This window comes from Gymnoscopelus microlampas (genome assembly GCF_963454915.1).
Source record: "Gymnoscopelus microlampas genome assembly, chromosome: 4".
NCBI lineage: Eukaryota > Metazoa > Chordata > Actinopteri > Myctophiformes > Myctophidae > Gymnoscopelus > Gymnoscopelus microlampas.
In genome coordinates, this window is record NC_139941.1 from 46,462,381 (window position 1) to 46,478,636 (window position 16,256).

The 16,256-nt window shown below is 39.5% G+C and overlaps 1 protein-coding gene across 4 annotated transcripts in view; it reads left to right on the forward strand.

Annotated features, from left to right (window-relative positions):
• The first annotated feature begins 5,239 nt into the window (after nt 1-5,239).
• Nucleotides 5,240-16,256, forward strand: part of mtmr3 (myotubularin related protein 3) — a 40,078-nt gene continuing 29,061 nt past the window's right edge. For all 4 annotated transcript variants that reach the window (XM_084054987.1, XM_084054988.1, XM_084054989.1 and 1 more), the window contains exons 1-4: nt 5,240-5,435; nt 8,397-8,472; nt 12,060-12,128; nt 15,682-15,771. In XM_084054987.1, coding sequence (XP_083911113.1) covers nt 12,126-12,128; nt 15,682-15,771 — 93 coding nt within the window. In that variant the 5' untranslated portion in view covers nt 5,240-5,435; nt 8,397-8,472; nt 12,060-12,125. The remainder of the gene's footprint in view (nt 5,436-8,396; nt 8,473-12,059; nt 12,129-15,681; nt 15,772-16,256) is intronic.

A 16,256-nucleotide genomic window follows, 5' to 3' on the forward strand; every position in this document is an offset into this window, starting at 1 on the left:
CACTTGCACATGTCTAAATAGTTCAGAGGACTTGGATTGTATTATGTAGAGATATATATTACACAATTACTGAAAATAATATCTTACATTCTTGGAACAATATGTGCTGATTATGTTGAAAAATAGAGTGTACAGATTTAATAAACCAAACCCATTCGAGCCAGTTCTGGGTCTGGCAAGCTTGCCCACCTTTTAGACCTTCTCTCAGGGTAGTCTTGCTTTTTAAAGCTTTACTGAAACAGTTGCTCTCATCAATGGCGGTGAATAAGATAAACAAATAGTACCTGGCTATAGAAAGACCTTGTTGTGCATTAAATGGAATTACGGACGTTGTAAGTCTATGGGAATTGGAGGAAAAGATAGGTTTGGTTCTTGAGAGCTGCAGGTGTTCTCTAATCTGTTACACAGACATGTCAAAGTATGGTATTGATTTTTTTGGCGCTACCAGGATGAAGCTAATGGGTATCCTTTCAGAGATCTTTGCAGACTTTACTCTCATATGTGGAAAAAGAAATTCATGGAGTCACAGAAGATCGGTCTCTGGTTTTCATACAGTACCTCCATTGTTTTGAGCATTATGCTGTATTAATAGTTACATTCTTTATATGGAGTTCTCATTGTCTTACATGGTACACAGTAAAATTGTCAGTGTTCATTTATCCATTTGTTACCATAAGGGTCCATAAAGGATTTGGTTTGCATTTCATCGCTGTTGGGTGAAAACCTTGTACTGTATGTCCAAAACTGTTATTTTTCAGGAAATTAAAAAAAGAACCCGTCTATTCAAAAATAGCTGATCTACAAACTCAAAATGCCTTGCGAGCTTGTAGATTGGCTATTTTCACTACTATTGTGCGACACTCTTGTATGACGAAGTAGGGCTTTCATTTATGAAAAGAAAACATAAAAGGATTTAAACATAAAAGGAGTTTCTGCCCGACACGAACGATTTGTACAATCTCAGAGTTAAATTAACACCTAGAATTTTACTGTATGACATGGACATATGGCTGAAAATGAAATGTATACTCAGGCCATTACCTCTTCATGTAAACCTCACATCATTGTTTCAATTTGCATGAAATTCCATTCTGGTCACCCAAAAAAGGGATAGACTCTTTTGCATTGTTGTTTTGTCACATTGGACATTGGAATCCGCACTTAACTCCATTTTACATTATCATTATTATAAAGTCCATGCATGTTGCAGCTGTTGATACATTTGGCTTCCACAGTGTCACCATGAGGCAGGTTCAAATGGTACCATCTGAAAAATAAATGCAAGTAATCACAACTCAAAACATCCCCCTTAATACACTGTTTCCAAATGAAAAATTGAAATCAAGTTTTGTTTTTGTTTTTTGTGCCATATCATGCCTCATGCATTGTCCTCAGGACTAATGCCTTGTGGTAAATTGTGATTTGAAAGGGGGTATAGGTTTTTTCCTAACCCAGTTTGGAAAAAAAAGCAAAGCTTTTTGTATCGAGAGGCCTACACATAAGATGATGTTTTTTTTTTTAATTGACAGTAGTCACTAAATGATGAAAGTTTGGTCAGCACGATTTGAGTGATTCCATTCAGAGTTTTCAACATGGATACTATATGTCAATATTTACAGCTCTGACAAAGAGGGTTTGTCATTTAGGGAAAGATGGACTTTGAGGTTCCAACTGTGAGGCACCAAGAGATACAAGTGTCCTAAAGGCTTTAATAACTGTCTTATACCACATATTTCAAGGTAGGCTATTAAATGTTAATGAATGGACAAAAGTATGCCAAGCGTCTTGAAATTGAATTTACATGTGTATCAAGCCATCATTCAATACATAATTGTTTAAGATCCTGGTGTGTTGTGTTTTTATTTCTTTATAATGAGAAACTCCAAGCTCCTCCGGATATGTCTATAGAAATCATAATCGTACACATTGTGCATGTTCTCTGAAAATGCTTCACCAGATAGACAGGGAAGGTGGTAGGTAGACTCAGCAAATCAAAGGTAAAAGGTACATGTTTGTAATAGACCACATCTCTCTGGACAGAGACTCACTGCTTATATAGAGTGAGCTATCTTGTCAGTGCTACAGGTCAATTCCATAACACATAGGCCTAAGGCTTACATTAATTTCCTACTTAAAGAAAGTCATTTGTCTTCAGATAATTTTGTGCTGATATTACTAAACAGTAAATATAAATAAATATTTGAACCTTTCTTTAACCAATAACTAAATAAACAACACAATACACAAATTCAATTCCCATATGATTTGGTCCAGTGACATCGGCAACAATGCCACTATGTCCTATATAGTAAGTGGAATAAATGATTGCCCTTCCAATCATTTGTTCTGCATGATGAGTATGAACACATTTTTGTAACTTTTATTTAACCAGTAAGAGCACATTGAGAAATGTACAATACAAACAATACAAATACAGTACAAAAAGAAAACAAGACATCTCAACAAATACCTATAAAGCTCCAAGGACAGTGATCATGGTACCATAGCACCACAAAGGCCTTAAAAACAAGGCTCCAGACATCCCAAAACAAACTGGTGTTAAGGCTACTTCTTGGCCTTACATCTACTAGTACTCATTTAACCCCTGCTCACTTTGCGAGGGTCGGATGGCTTAGGGTAGAGGACAGAGTACAGCAACTTGCAATGGGCCTGGTCTACAAGATACTCTACACCACAAATACACCCATGTATGTACCAGTCAAACTACTTCACAAACGTCAATGAAGTCCACAATCACAACACCAGAGGGAGCTCCGCTAATCACATCCAACCCAGATTTTGCTCAAACAAGGGGTTAAATGCATTCTCCTGCTATGCCACAAAAAATTTAGACCACCCTAAAGGAGTGTAAATCCCTACTCTCCTTCAAAACCGCTCCAAAAGAGCACTTACAGGTGGCTGCAATTAGAAACTGGCCCTGTAAAAGTCAACGCCGCCCCCCCCCCCCTCGAACTGTTTACAGTACATATTTTGTTTTTGTTTTCTAACTGTTTATATGATGTTTTTTGCATAGTAGTGTATATTTGTCTGTCATTAAATGTTTGATGAATTGAGTACAAAGGACCCCAATGGAAACAAGCCATAGGCTTTCTTGGGTTTAAAATCCTCTTAGCAGACCTTGTATCGAACTTTCCTGTGCTGTTTTTTGCAAACTGCTAATAAAGTATTCAATCAATCAGAATCAAGTGTAATAAAATAATAGCTAACATTTAATTAGCAACCAGAATTAAAATAGAAAACTAAAATCCTAGGGTAAGAGCTTTCAAATAATAAAATTAACACACGTAGCCTGACACTCAGCCTGAATTTTCATTTTGTTTCACTCCATTATTGCGAATGCGAGGCTATCGATTCAGGGGCTGGAGCCAGGCTAGGCTACACGTCCATGCAGGAACAACAATGAAAGTAACCTGTAACGAACGTATAAAAAATGAAGTTAAACCATGCTTGTGTGTCTGCTTTTAAACAGCAAATACTTGTTGGAAACTAAAAGGTAAACACTTAACACTGTAACACAGACAACCCTAATATAATATTGGAAGCTACAGTGTAAGATAAGAGATAAGATAAGATGCTTATTGTCACTGTATGGAACACACAACACATTTTTGTTTAGTGCAGCCATCCATTTGAAAACAAATAGCAGCATCAACAAAGAAATACAGTTATGTTATAAATACATTGGTGCATTGACTGTAGCAGAAGTATTTAAGGGGTAAGTGGGTGTGAAGACATGTCCCACTTTGTCACATGCTCATGCAAGTAGGTCAGTACAGTAATAATGGGTCACGAGGCCACAATAATAATGATAAACTTATTTGTATACAAAATAGGCCAATACCACATGTTCAGAAGTGCTTTAAAAGATTATACTGATTTGGCTACACACAGACAGCCTCTCAGGCAGAGTGTTTCAGAGCATGGTCCAGATATAGGTATCTGTTACATACTGTCAATTCAGCACAATTCAGTGTTGCAAGTCAGATTAGGCTACACAACAAAACAAAAACAAAAAACATGAGTACAAATGTATTATTTGTGTATATTTGCCACATAATTACAAATCAATTTCACGTCATGCAATTCATACTGTTGAAGTCAATTGTGATTAAGTCACACACATACCTAGCCTTGGATCAAGGCTATCATATCATCATCATTTGCATAATCACGCAAATATAAAAATCAATGAAATACATGTATGATAGTCTTGATCCAGGCTAGGTATGTGTGTGACTTCATCACAATTGACTTCAACAGTATGAATTGCATGACGTGAAATTGATTTGTAATTATGTGGCATATATCCACAAATAATTCATTTGTAGTCATGTTTTTTGTTTTTGTTTTGTTCGAGTGTGTAGCCTAATCTGACTTGCAACACTGAATTGTGCTGAATTCACAGTAGGCTATGTCAACATGACAGATGTCAGAGTAAACAGATTGCATCTCTGATAGGCAGCAGTTCCATGATTATTCAGAAGTTTGCAGTCCACCAGGACACCCATCACAAGACCCACAGTGTTTACCAGGGTTGTAAAGTAACTAAGTACATTTACTCAAGTACTGTACTTAAGTACACTTTTGAGGTATATTTTACTTTACTTCAATTTTCAGTACTTTTATTTCTACTCCACTACATCTCAGAGGCAAATATTGTACTTTTACTCCACTACAATTATTTGAAAACGTTAGTTACTACTCTAGATACTTTGTAGATTTTAATTATTATTACAAAACTTACACTAACCCCTTCAGCCCTATTTAAACTTTGGCTATTTGAAAATAGCCGATCTACAACCTCACAACGCATCACATCGCATGAGCTTGTAGATCTGCTATTTTCCAAAGATTTTAATACATTTTATACATAATGATACCTCGTGAAACTGGACATTCTGCATAATGATCACTTCTACGTTTTGGCACTTTAAGTACATTTTGATACCAATACATTTGTACTTTAACTCAAGTCAATTTTGAATTCCGGACATTCACTTGTACATTGCAGTATTGATACTTTTACTTAAGCAAAAAAAAAAAAAAAAAGAGTACTTTTTCCACCACTGTTGACATTATCATGCCGCGCGTGCTACCCAGCCCCTCTTCGGGCCCCGCCCCCTCCCTCACTTTGGCAACAATAATAATGGAGCACGCACGCCGTGTGACGTAATCACGCCACGTTTCTACTACGTCGTATGTGTTGGGGTTGGAGAGAGAGAGATTTCGCGGCGATGATGATGATGATGGCGACGACTCGGCTGTTTCTTGTTGTACGGGACGCAGGGAAACAACTGGCCTCGGCTGGGATATGATTGCTCCATCGAGTGTTACTCGTCGTTGCTCGGTAGTCGCACGGCTTAAAGTCGACCTTAAAGCTTGGGCTTTTCGCTTCTCATCCGTCCTTTTTAACGGTGAGTTCCAGCCGGGTTTGTGTTCCTTTTTTGCTGGGTTTTGTTTTGACAGAGAGAGAGAGAGAGGGCTAGAGCGGAGAGAGGCCTCCGTGCTGCCAGCCTGGGGTCCGCCCTCCATCTCATAACAACAACAAAAACACCACAAGCTAGCTCCCCGACCGCTACACACATACCGCTGATTTATTAGAGTGTAACACAAATGTAACCCTTACGGGTCCATTTGGTTACATTTATTAAACTCGCAGGGGGTTTCAAATGGATTGGATTATATTAACATTTCCCCTTATTTAAAACCTACTCCAATTCACAATGAAGCGCATTTATTGTTTCTAGCAGCGACCTGTTAGCTTAGCTTAACATATTAGCTAGTGTTATAGTTTGTTCTATGGCTGCAGATATTCATGTTATTGACGAATACACGGCCTGTAGACAGTTGAAATAATGTCAACATTGCCGATAGTGATGCATATATATCGTTTCTGGCAGTGTCCTGTTAGCGTAGCTTAACATATTAGCTAGTGTTTAGTTTGTTCTTATTGGCTGGCTGCAAATATTGTTATTGACTAATTATAGATGGGTTGTAGAGAGTTTAAATCATGTCAACATTGCTGATAATGATGCATATGCACAGCACGTTCCCTTCTTAATACCCTGTAATGCTACCGCTAGCTGACTGTTGTCAAATAAACTGTTAGGCCGATATACAGTTTATCAGAGCTCCACAGGAGTAGTTGATATTGCAATCCACTTCTTGGGAGGAATGGGTTTCCAGAAATAACTGTGTTTACAATATGAGAATGTGAACTTGCAGTCAATTTCTTTAGGTGCAGCTGCTAGTCCCGTTGCCGTCGTTATTTGACAGATGTTGAAGCCAACCAGCCCAGTTGCCAGGCAGTATACAGTTAAGGGTGGCTGTATATAAAAAAAAAAGATATGCCTTTTACAATCATCATTACTCGCAAAAATCTTCAGATTAGATAAAGTTAGATTTTCTGTCGCATGGTCGTATAGCCTGCAGTCACGGGTCAGGAGTAACGTTAAGGCTCTAAGGGGCTTAGACCTCCCTGTGGAACTCTGAATAGTAGAGCTAGACTGAGCCGTGGCCATGGGTCATGAGCCCTCTGCGGTAAACATAGCCTGTTTGTGTGTGTGTGTGTGTGTGTGTGTGTGTGTGTGTGTGTGTGTGTGTGTGTGTGTGTGTGTGTGTGTGTGTCATAGATATGCTTTATCGGCCAACGCCAGGCAGTGTGATTGCGTCAGTAAAGTGAAGTCATGTTGGTGTCCTTCCGTGGCTACTCAGCAGTTCACACCAGACTCAACAACTGGGCAGGCTGGCTGTGCTGTGCGATCAGGAGGACCCCGGGGTCCTTCCAGTGCAATGGCATTCTTTTTACCGGCTGCTGCTAAGTAAGCCCGTTGGCATGGCATCTTGCCCCCAGAGAGAAGGTGTGCGACGTCCTCCCAAGCCTCTCCATTGACTGACCCGCTGAGATCAGGTTTCAGTTTCTGCTAGAGTCGCTGACCTTTACAACTATTTGTTGGCCTGCATCATGCTGAGAGGTCTGATAATGTGATGAAGGAAATTAATTTGGAGGTTCGTTAAATCATTAACGCTTAATTTATTACAGAGGTTTTTAATGGAATGGTCAATAATGTACCCCGTGGGAGATATTTCAAACGGTGGTATGCAGGGTGGGAATAGTCGGCTGTGTTCTGTCTTTTCATCCACCCAATTAGCAGTTTCCCAGCAATCGCTTGTTTAGTATTACAACAACTATAATCTCTGGTCAAATAAATAAATATATTTGTAAAGCTACTGTGGAGTTCTTGTTCTAGTCCCCTGCTCTTTCCTATATGCACACTGCCCTCTTAAAGACTGGTGGGTTCATTGGGTTCACACAGTACTGAGTTATATAAGCAGACTTCCTCCATCATATATGTGTGTGTGTGTGTGTGTGTGTGTGTGTGTGTGTGTGTGTATACATATACATATATTAATATGTGTGTATGTATATATATAATGTGTGTGTGTGTGTGTGCATATATATATATATATATATATATATATATATATATATATATATATATATATATATATATATATATATGCATGTGTGTGTGTGTGCAGAAGACAGCTCACTCATAGAAATATAATATATAAGGGAAATGTATAAAATTGTTATTAACCCCCCTCCCAAAAAAAAAAAAAATTGTATTACTGCCTATTTGTCTTTTTTTTTGGTAACATGGCTATCCTGAAGAGGCATAACAACTAAATTGTTTTTTTTTAACAAAAAAAAATCAGATGTGGTAATAGTATAAAAAGTCTCATTGGGGTTTCCTCAGAGAAATTGTAGACTTTTTGAAGCCTACTGTTAAAGCAGAAATTATGCATTTTTTTTTTGAACAAAGGCGTTTATTTGCTTTTCTGCAGAGCATTTACATTGTACAATTACTTTTAAGCAAATAAACTAAAATAAAAAAAATAAAAAAAATAAAAACACATACAGAAAAAGACACAACAGAAAAGAAAGACGAACAGGACAATTCGGCAGATTACAGATTACAAATCAAATCAGTTTTAAATATCAGGACATTCACTTGGAAAAATATAACTAGTTACAACACAAACATTTTCATGACACATAAGAACACATACATGGTAACATATACTTTCATATAGGCAAATTTAAGTATTTTGATCTATTCTGTTCTGATGGTAAAGGTTAGATGAGACCACAGTGATTGATTGAACCAGGGCCACCGGTTGGCTAGACTGTGTAGACAAACTGTCCAAAAACTTGGCTGGCTTCTTTCCATTCCACAAACGTGTTCAATTGGTATATCTCACCACACTTTTAAGTTTTTGCAACCACTAGCACTGCTATATTTACAAATAAATGAAAAGGTCTGTTTCTTCATGTCTAGTCCGTCTCATATATTTGCCTTCGTTTCCCACAGATTTCCATGTCCTCCTTCTGAGACGTTCAAACCGGGATCTTCGGGATAAGTCAACGTCTGTTACTCGTTTTCTGTGGTGAGTTCTAAACCCGGCAGACCCAGGATAGATCACATTACTTTTTTTGTGTGCTGTCCTTTTGGTTTCGTTGTTTTGTGTGACACAAGAAATTGCCCTCTCACGTGCCACAGTATGATGCAGGGTGAAAGAAATAAAAAAGAAAATGAAATGAATATATACTGTATACAGTAATTATACATGGGGTGTCACAAATTGATTTAATACCAGTTTCTAAATAAGTCTTACATGAATAATAACAATTACGGTCACAGACTATACTGCTGTTTTGAATCAGGAATCAGGAAACAACAAACAGTAAAGCTTTTCATACAGTAGGCTTTGGTAACCTGCTTGCTCCATTATGGTCTTTTTTAGACGGCCCCTAGTGTTAGTAATTCATTTTCAATGAGAGGTGAGCGAGCAGGTACCGTCTGTTGTGATCAGCATGCTGTGCCAGCGCTAGAGTTGAATGGCCTTGTCGGTCTGACTCTGACCGAATCCCTAAAGATATTAGACTACGCTAGTACGCATACACAACAGTCAGTACCACCAGCTGTGTCATCTTTGAAATGTTTTCTCTTTTTTCCCTTGGATGCATGCAGGATGAATCTGCTTGTCATTTTGATGCTCATAATTGAATGTCCTTTTCAATCCATTCCACAAAAAAGGATTGTAATCGTGACAGCCCTAAAAATGACACACACACACACACACACACACACACACACACACACACACACACACACACACACACACACACACACACACACACACACACACACACACACACACACACAGTGACTATATGCCTTCCTCAAGGCTAGGTAGATGTATGTCCTTACATGCCTCATACTATGTGATGCAGGGTGAAAGAGTATGTACATGTATATGCCCTCCTCAAGGCTAGAAGGCTAGAGTCCTCACATGTCTCACACTTTATGATGCCTTGTGGCAGATAGATATCTATCTATATAGATATACTGTATATCTATATATAGATAGGTAGATAGATATACCATAGTACACACACTCACACACAGTATATGCCCCTTCAAGACTAGAGTCTTAACATGTCTCATACTAGTTAGATGCAGGGTGAATTCATATATGCCTTAAAGGGGCTACTGCCTCTACTGTGACATTTTATGCGTTTTTAGAACATTTGCCAGAATTGCCACCCAATATCTAACCATGCTAACCAGTTAACGACTGCTCGTTATGGCTGCTTCTGAGGAAATACGAGCCGTTTGTGTACATACAGTATATGCCACGTGGTTGCCTGACCTCAAACTCAAGTCAGTCCCTGCCCTCCTTTTACTATTTGAGGCAGAGTCCTGCACGGGTCCAATTTTGAGAACCCGCGCCCGCCCCGTCCGTCAATAATCAGATCCGTTGTCCGCCCGTTTACCCGTGATTATTTCGAAATACTAACCAGAACCGCCCCGCCCGTCAAATAATAGACCAGTTGTCCGCCCGTTTACCTGTGATTACATGCAGAGTAAAATGTAAATAGCCTACAGACAGTCACTCAATTTAAAAGTGTGTTGAAAGGTGTTGAAAAAGACAGCAGCCTTCAACAATATAGCGCTACATTCAGTGGTCAGGTTCGAAATCAAGTGAAGACGGAGGAGCGAGCTATAGCCACACGCGCAAACGCGCACATACGCAGTAAGCATGTGTCGTTGTTTACGTTGTCAGATGGTTTTAACAGGATGTTCAATGTCTTTTTGTGAGTTAAGATAACTAACCGGCGTGCTCCATGCCGTTGTGCTGTGTTAAGTTACACAAGTGACGTTGTTTGGGCGGAAACAGTGCTCTCTGATTTTCACAATAAAATGTTACCCACCCGCATTTAGTTCAGAACCGCCCGTCCCCGTGAACTTATAAAAGTATATTTTTCACACGTTTTCACCCGTCAAACACGGGTACCCGTTGGGTATCCGCGGGTACCCCGCCCGTTGCAGGACTCTGATTTGAGGTCTTCCTATATCACCGCATGTACAGATGGGAGTCAAATCTAATGGAAGCTACACTGAGAGTTGCACCACACATATTAGGTGACACAATCCTGCTAGCTGCTAATGTGTTGCTCTTACAATATCTAAAAGCCTGAGTGTTCATTTTACTCTGAAAATGTACAATTTATTGTCCACTTGGTGTTCCCCCTGTCTGACTGTTTGAGTCCAAATACAAAGCGGGGGTTGAAGCGTAGTAGATAGAATAGATGGAGAGAGAGAGATCTGCCTTTTCACTTCAAGTCCTGAATGTCATTTAAAAAGAATGCGGTCACCAGCTAAATGTGTTGGTGAGGTTTTCTCTGCACACAATCTGGTCAGGTAGTAGATGAAAAGTCTAGTAACATACATTTGTATTTGTTTATTATATTATATACTTGTTTTTACATAAAAGCAGGCACTATGCTAGCCCATGCTGTACAACACATTTTTTGAACCCCTGGCAATCATCACCACTAAGCTACAGTATTTTCAGAGTAAATATTCATAGGCTTACACTCTGCAAATTGGCTGTTTTGTATCATCCAAAAACATGACTCATTTCTTGAGATAAGTGTTAGATAAAAAGCAGCTGTTTCAGTCCAAGATAAGTATTGGTTTTATATATCAAACGTAATCATTTTGACATTGATACTCTCCACAACTGTGCAAGGGGCAAACTGCATTTTCTGTCATAGCTTGGCTTGGAAACGGTGGCTAAAATTTGCCAATACCTTCGCCTTTTTGGCACAGTAGGTTTTAGGGCTGGGCAATTAACCGAAAATATATCGAAACCGAAATATTGAACCTCTAATCGACTTAATCTAGCTCATGTTTGATAATCGATAAATCGAGAAGCAGGTGTTTTTGTGACTTTATTTTGATTTATTTTACATTAATGAATCAATATGAAAAAATGCAAATAGATTTAGTTATAATCTACTAAACTTAAGACATGAATAGTGGCGTGCAAAAACAGTGACAATAGACAATAGCTTTACAATCATGTTGTTGAGAGACTGCATAGAATCCCATAGAATGAGAAGAGGAGGCACTCCTCAGAGCATGGCCTTTGGCCGAAAATGCATCGGCTGGGAGTTTTAACACATTAAGAGAGAGAGCCTGCTCTTCTCCTTCTATGGGATTTCTATTACTCTTTTTTTTTTAATGCAGAGCACCCAACTGAACCCTGGCAAATGCACTTAAGTGCTCCTTTTGAGTGTTAGATGGCATTTAGCTCGATTCATAATATATTTATTGTCCTTTTTAAGGGCAGTTCAGTTTGCAGACCAGGTCCACAATAAGCCTTTACAGCATATAAACATGACTTGATAAGACTGGAGATGGGGCTAGTAGCTCAGTACAATAAAGATGAAATACTGTATGCTTAGCTGTGCTATCAGGTTGAAAATACAAAGCTCTCATTCAAGCATTTCATGTGCAAATGTAGGAAGATCATTGCAGTGGGGAATGAAGTAGATGATTGCCGTTTTATGTAATTATTAAGCATGGAGTGAGAAGCAGATAATGACACAAAGATGCAATTTATAATTTACATGTTTCATATCAATCGGTGACATTTCTCCCCATCTCTCTCTCTCTCCTCTGCAGACTGGGGGCCCGGAGAGGAAAGCCCGACACTTCCTTCCTGGGAGACCCACACTCCTTACAAGGGCCATGGTAAAATCCATTCTCATCATGCATTCTCTCTAGACTAGAGCACGGTTTCTCACACCAGATACATAACACTTTACAGAAGGAAACAAACATTCCATTTGTATCTTCATATATTGGTGCTCACTATAGGACCGTACCATTTCTGTCAACCTGCTATCTAATCCCAATAGAAAGTCTTCTACACATTCTTAGTTTACACATTTCTTCTGAATGAAAACTTAATAAGAAGTTAGCAAAGTGACTATAAATGGCCTCTTCAAATCCATGTGAGGAAGGAAGGCTTGTGGTCCATGGACCCCACTTTGAGAGCTGCACCTTCTATAGAATAACTGTCCTGTGGCGTGTGTTGCAGTCTGCACAATCGGAAACTGTTCATTGATTTTTGACTTGTTAATCAGTTGTGCTCACGGGGAGGCAGACAATTGTTACAGCAGACAGGCCACGACGGTGTCAAAGTCCCACCCTGTCTGCTGCCTCAGCAGAGCAGCTTTCACTTTTCACTGCAGAGACATTTCACTTTTGCAATCATTCAGAAAAGAAACATTGGAATCAAATCACAACAATCTTTACTGTTATTTCCAAATTGCAATATATCAATTTATTTTAGGTACAGTGCGAATTCTAAAGAAGTAATTCCAGTTCTGTGCCTAATCCATTGCCTTCCGTTAAGTTGTATTTTTATTCAAACTGAACAAATCCTCTAACCTTTAGCATTTTATTTGGTAGAATGATTTCTACAGAAAATGTGTTTGCGGTGCAGTCACAACACACAGTGGGAATGTTTTTTTTTTTGGTCAATGTCATGCAGCCCTAATGTTATTTAAGGATGTGAGCACTGAAGGCAGATACGACGTGAGCACTGAAGGCAGATACGACGTGAGCACTGAAGGCAGAAGGTCATGTGTGTGTGTGTGACAGTTCCTCTTCCTCTCCCTGCCCCCTGGCTGGCCCCATCACCCTGCTCTGCTGCTCCAACCATAGCCATGGTGTGTGTCAGCTTGGCTCGCGGACAACACTGGGTCATGCTGAGCCAGCAGGATACACTGGCCCTGTCCCATTATCTGCCATCTCTGTGGACCACCCTAATCTCCCTCTGTCCAGCCACTAGTCGCCCAGGCTCTGAATAAACTCTTAGTCACTCTCTGATAATGCTGTGATGTAATGGAACTTTTTATTTCTTCCATTTTTTACCACTGTGAAAAAGCAACGTGTCCCGGTGGTTGAACCCCCCACCCCTTCTAAATGAAGGGTTATCGACATCAGCTGTAACCCACGTCTTTTTAGAACGGCGCTACTGGTTAGACTACAGGATAAATGATTTATCATATCTTCAGCCTGCTGTATTTTAATTTGAAACCAAGGTGTTTGTTGTATGTTGTCTTGATTTTATGCGCCATGAGCTCATTCAAAAGTTTAGTTATTCCCAACACAACAGCTCAAAGAAAATACTCCATGACAGCAAATAGGACACTTATAAGCATAACATTTTAAAATCCTTACGATCTTACAAGAAAATAACAAGTAAAAATAACTGGAGATTTGATGGCATAAAGTGATGTTTTTTGCAACAGTGCCGTCACAATGCCATCTTTGCAAATTGCAACATGAGTACAGTCAGTACACCCTCGCGTGAAGCTGAAGTGACATAATGTTCATTTTTCTTTTGAACATAAGATGAAAGCCAGTGATAACTAAACAATGATTATTGTGTGTATGGTAAGGTTATATTTCATTGTTAGAGGAGTGCAAATATTTTTTTTTTGCTGTAATTTGATTTATTCTGAGTGTAAATAGATTACTAAACTAGAAAAGGCAACTCCACAGAGCTGGGTTGGTATAGCCAAGACTCTGTAAGTCGTGGGCTGAAGCCAACAGGACGCGAGGAAATTCTGGGGGAATATAACTTTCCGTACTATTAATGGCACCCCAATGGGCAGAAGTGAAAGTGCTTTTGGAGGTGGCTCACAGAGGCCCCTCAACATGCGATTTCAATTTGGGGTTGATTTGATGTTGTGTTCATGATACTACATGGTGTTTTTTGTAAGAATTAGGTCCCTCCCTCTAATTTCTGAGGCCAATTACAGGCAACAGTATGGAATATCAAAACCCTGTTTGACGATCATTGTCACATAACTCACCATAAGATCATTTATACATTGGTGTGTGTGCACTGTGCAACAAATGGTGACATTTGGAGCATTTGTGGCACCCCATATGTGAAATCACTTTTGGCGCTGCATTGTTAGAGGCCCCTCAGTGTGTGATTGAAATTTGTTTGCATTCCTTGATTTTGAATCGGAAAAAAATGTTTTTTAATCGAGAATCATTTTGAATCTAAAAAAATATCGTTTCTGAATCGGAAAAAAATGTTTTGGAATCGAGAATCGTTTGTTTGGAAAAAATCGTAATCTAACCGTGAGATAGCAGAAGATTCACAGCCCTACTGGTATGAGGTATTGGAAAAATCGGTGGTAGATTGTCTTCCTTGGCCTACTGGAGTGTGCATTCAAAGCTGGATGCCGATCGGTGCAGCAGTTTGCAACATCAGCTGCGCACAGATACACACACACACACACACACACACACACACACACACACACACACACACACACACACACACACACACACACACACACAAGGGCAAAAACATAATCTTCAACTCCCAGCCTTCTGGCCTGGTGGAGATGAATATTTGTGTGTTTTTTGAGGACTGCGTTAAATGTACTCTGTCACAGGCACCTAATTGGGCCTCACAGACTAGGCAGGGCAGGATTACTGTAGTAGACTGAAGCACAGAAAATAGATCACAGTGTGGGTGGAGAGGGCAATCACACAAATGAATACATGTAACACTACCAACCAAGTTGGACTTAAATGAGCTTTCTGCTGTAGTAGGCAGTTATGCAATTCCATTTCCATTCAAATCCATTTCTAAAGATTGTGAAATCCTCTTGCACGTCGTTAGTGGCAGGGAACATCTGGTCGGTGAAAGAGAACGTGTAAAGGCTAGTTGCTTCAGTAGTGTTGCTCAGTGGCTGACAGTGAGAGATTGTGGTTACACTGGGCGGCTCCTCAGTGTGAATGTGGGTGGCTATGTTAGTGTGAAAAAGAATACATGCCCAGCGTGCATTCCCTGAGGAAATGCCCAGCGTGCATTCCCTGAGGAAATGCATAGCAATATGAAATGTGAAAACCAAATTGTATAAAGATTTTTGTTCAAAACCTTGTAATTTAACCTAGTTATTAAGAGCTGGATTTTTTTTTTAATCCCACTTGCTGTTGACCTTAACAGTGTAACAATCTCTGGCCCATGCCACCAATTTAACCTTGTTTTAAAGGACATCTTATTTTTTTTGCCTTTGGTCGATTGTTAGGATGGGTTTTCTAACAATGCTGCAACCAACATTTCCCATTTGAGAAAAAAAGACCATATTAAAGCCGGGTGGCCATCTCGCTAGTTTTCCCACCGGCAAATATAAAGTAAAAACAAAATATCCGCCATGTCAATATGGTCGTGACTTGAAGTTGAGACTTGTCTTCATCTCTGTCTTTGTAGGAGGAGGAGGGGCAGCAGAGCCTGGAGTGTATCCAGGCCAATCAGATCTTCCCCAAGAAGTCCCCGGTCCTCGAAGAGGAAAACCTGCAGGTAAGCTGCTTGATTTAGGATTAATTGTGTGCAATCAATCATATTATGCTATGATCATTTTTTCCCCATTGTTTGTACTGGAAAGCCAGCTGGAGCTGAAAATGATCAAGATGTTAATATTAGATGCCCCGACAAAAGTGCAATAAACTAAATGTGTTGATCATCAAGACTAATAATTGTTAAACGACTTTGATCTCATCTAGCGTAATCAGTGTTGTCATTTCCTTTTCGTAAGCTTGAACCTCTAGTGTCGCCCTGACTACTTGTGCTGTAAAACTTGGCTAACTTTGCAGTTATGGGTCAATATGTGGGTGTGGTGTCTCTTCTGTTGATTAGCTTAGAGTATATAACCTGTAAGACCAGGTCTGAGCTCTATACACTTTAATTTCAGTCACTGCCTCGAATGGGAACCACTTCTAAGTGGAGTGCCCTGCCTAATCTCCATAAAATAAAATAAAAAGACATTTTGGAACGGAAAGTTTGTC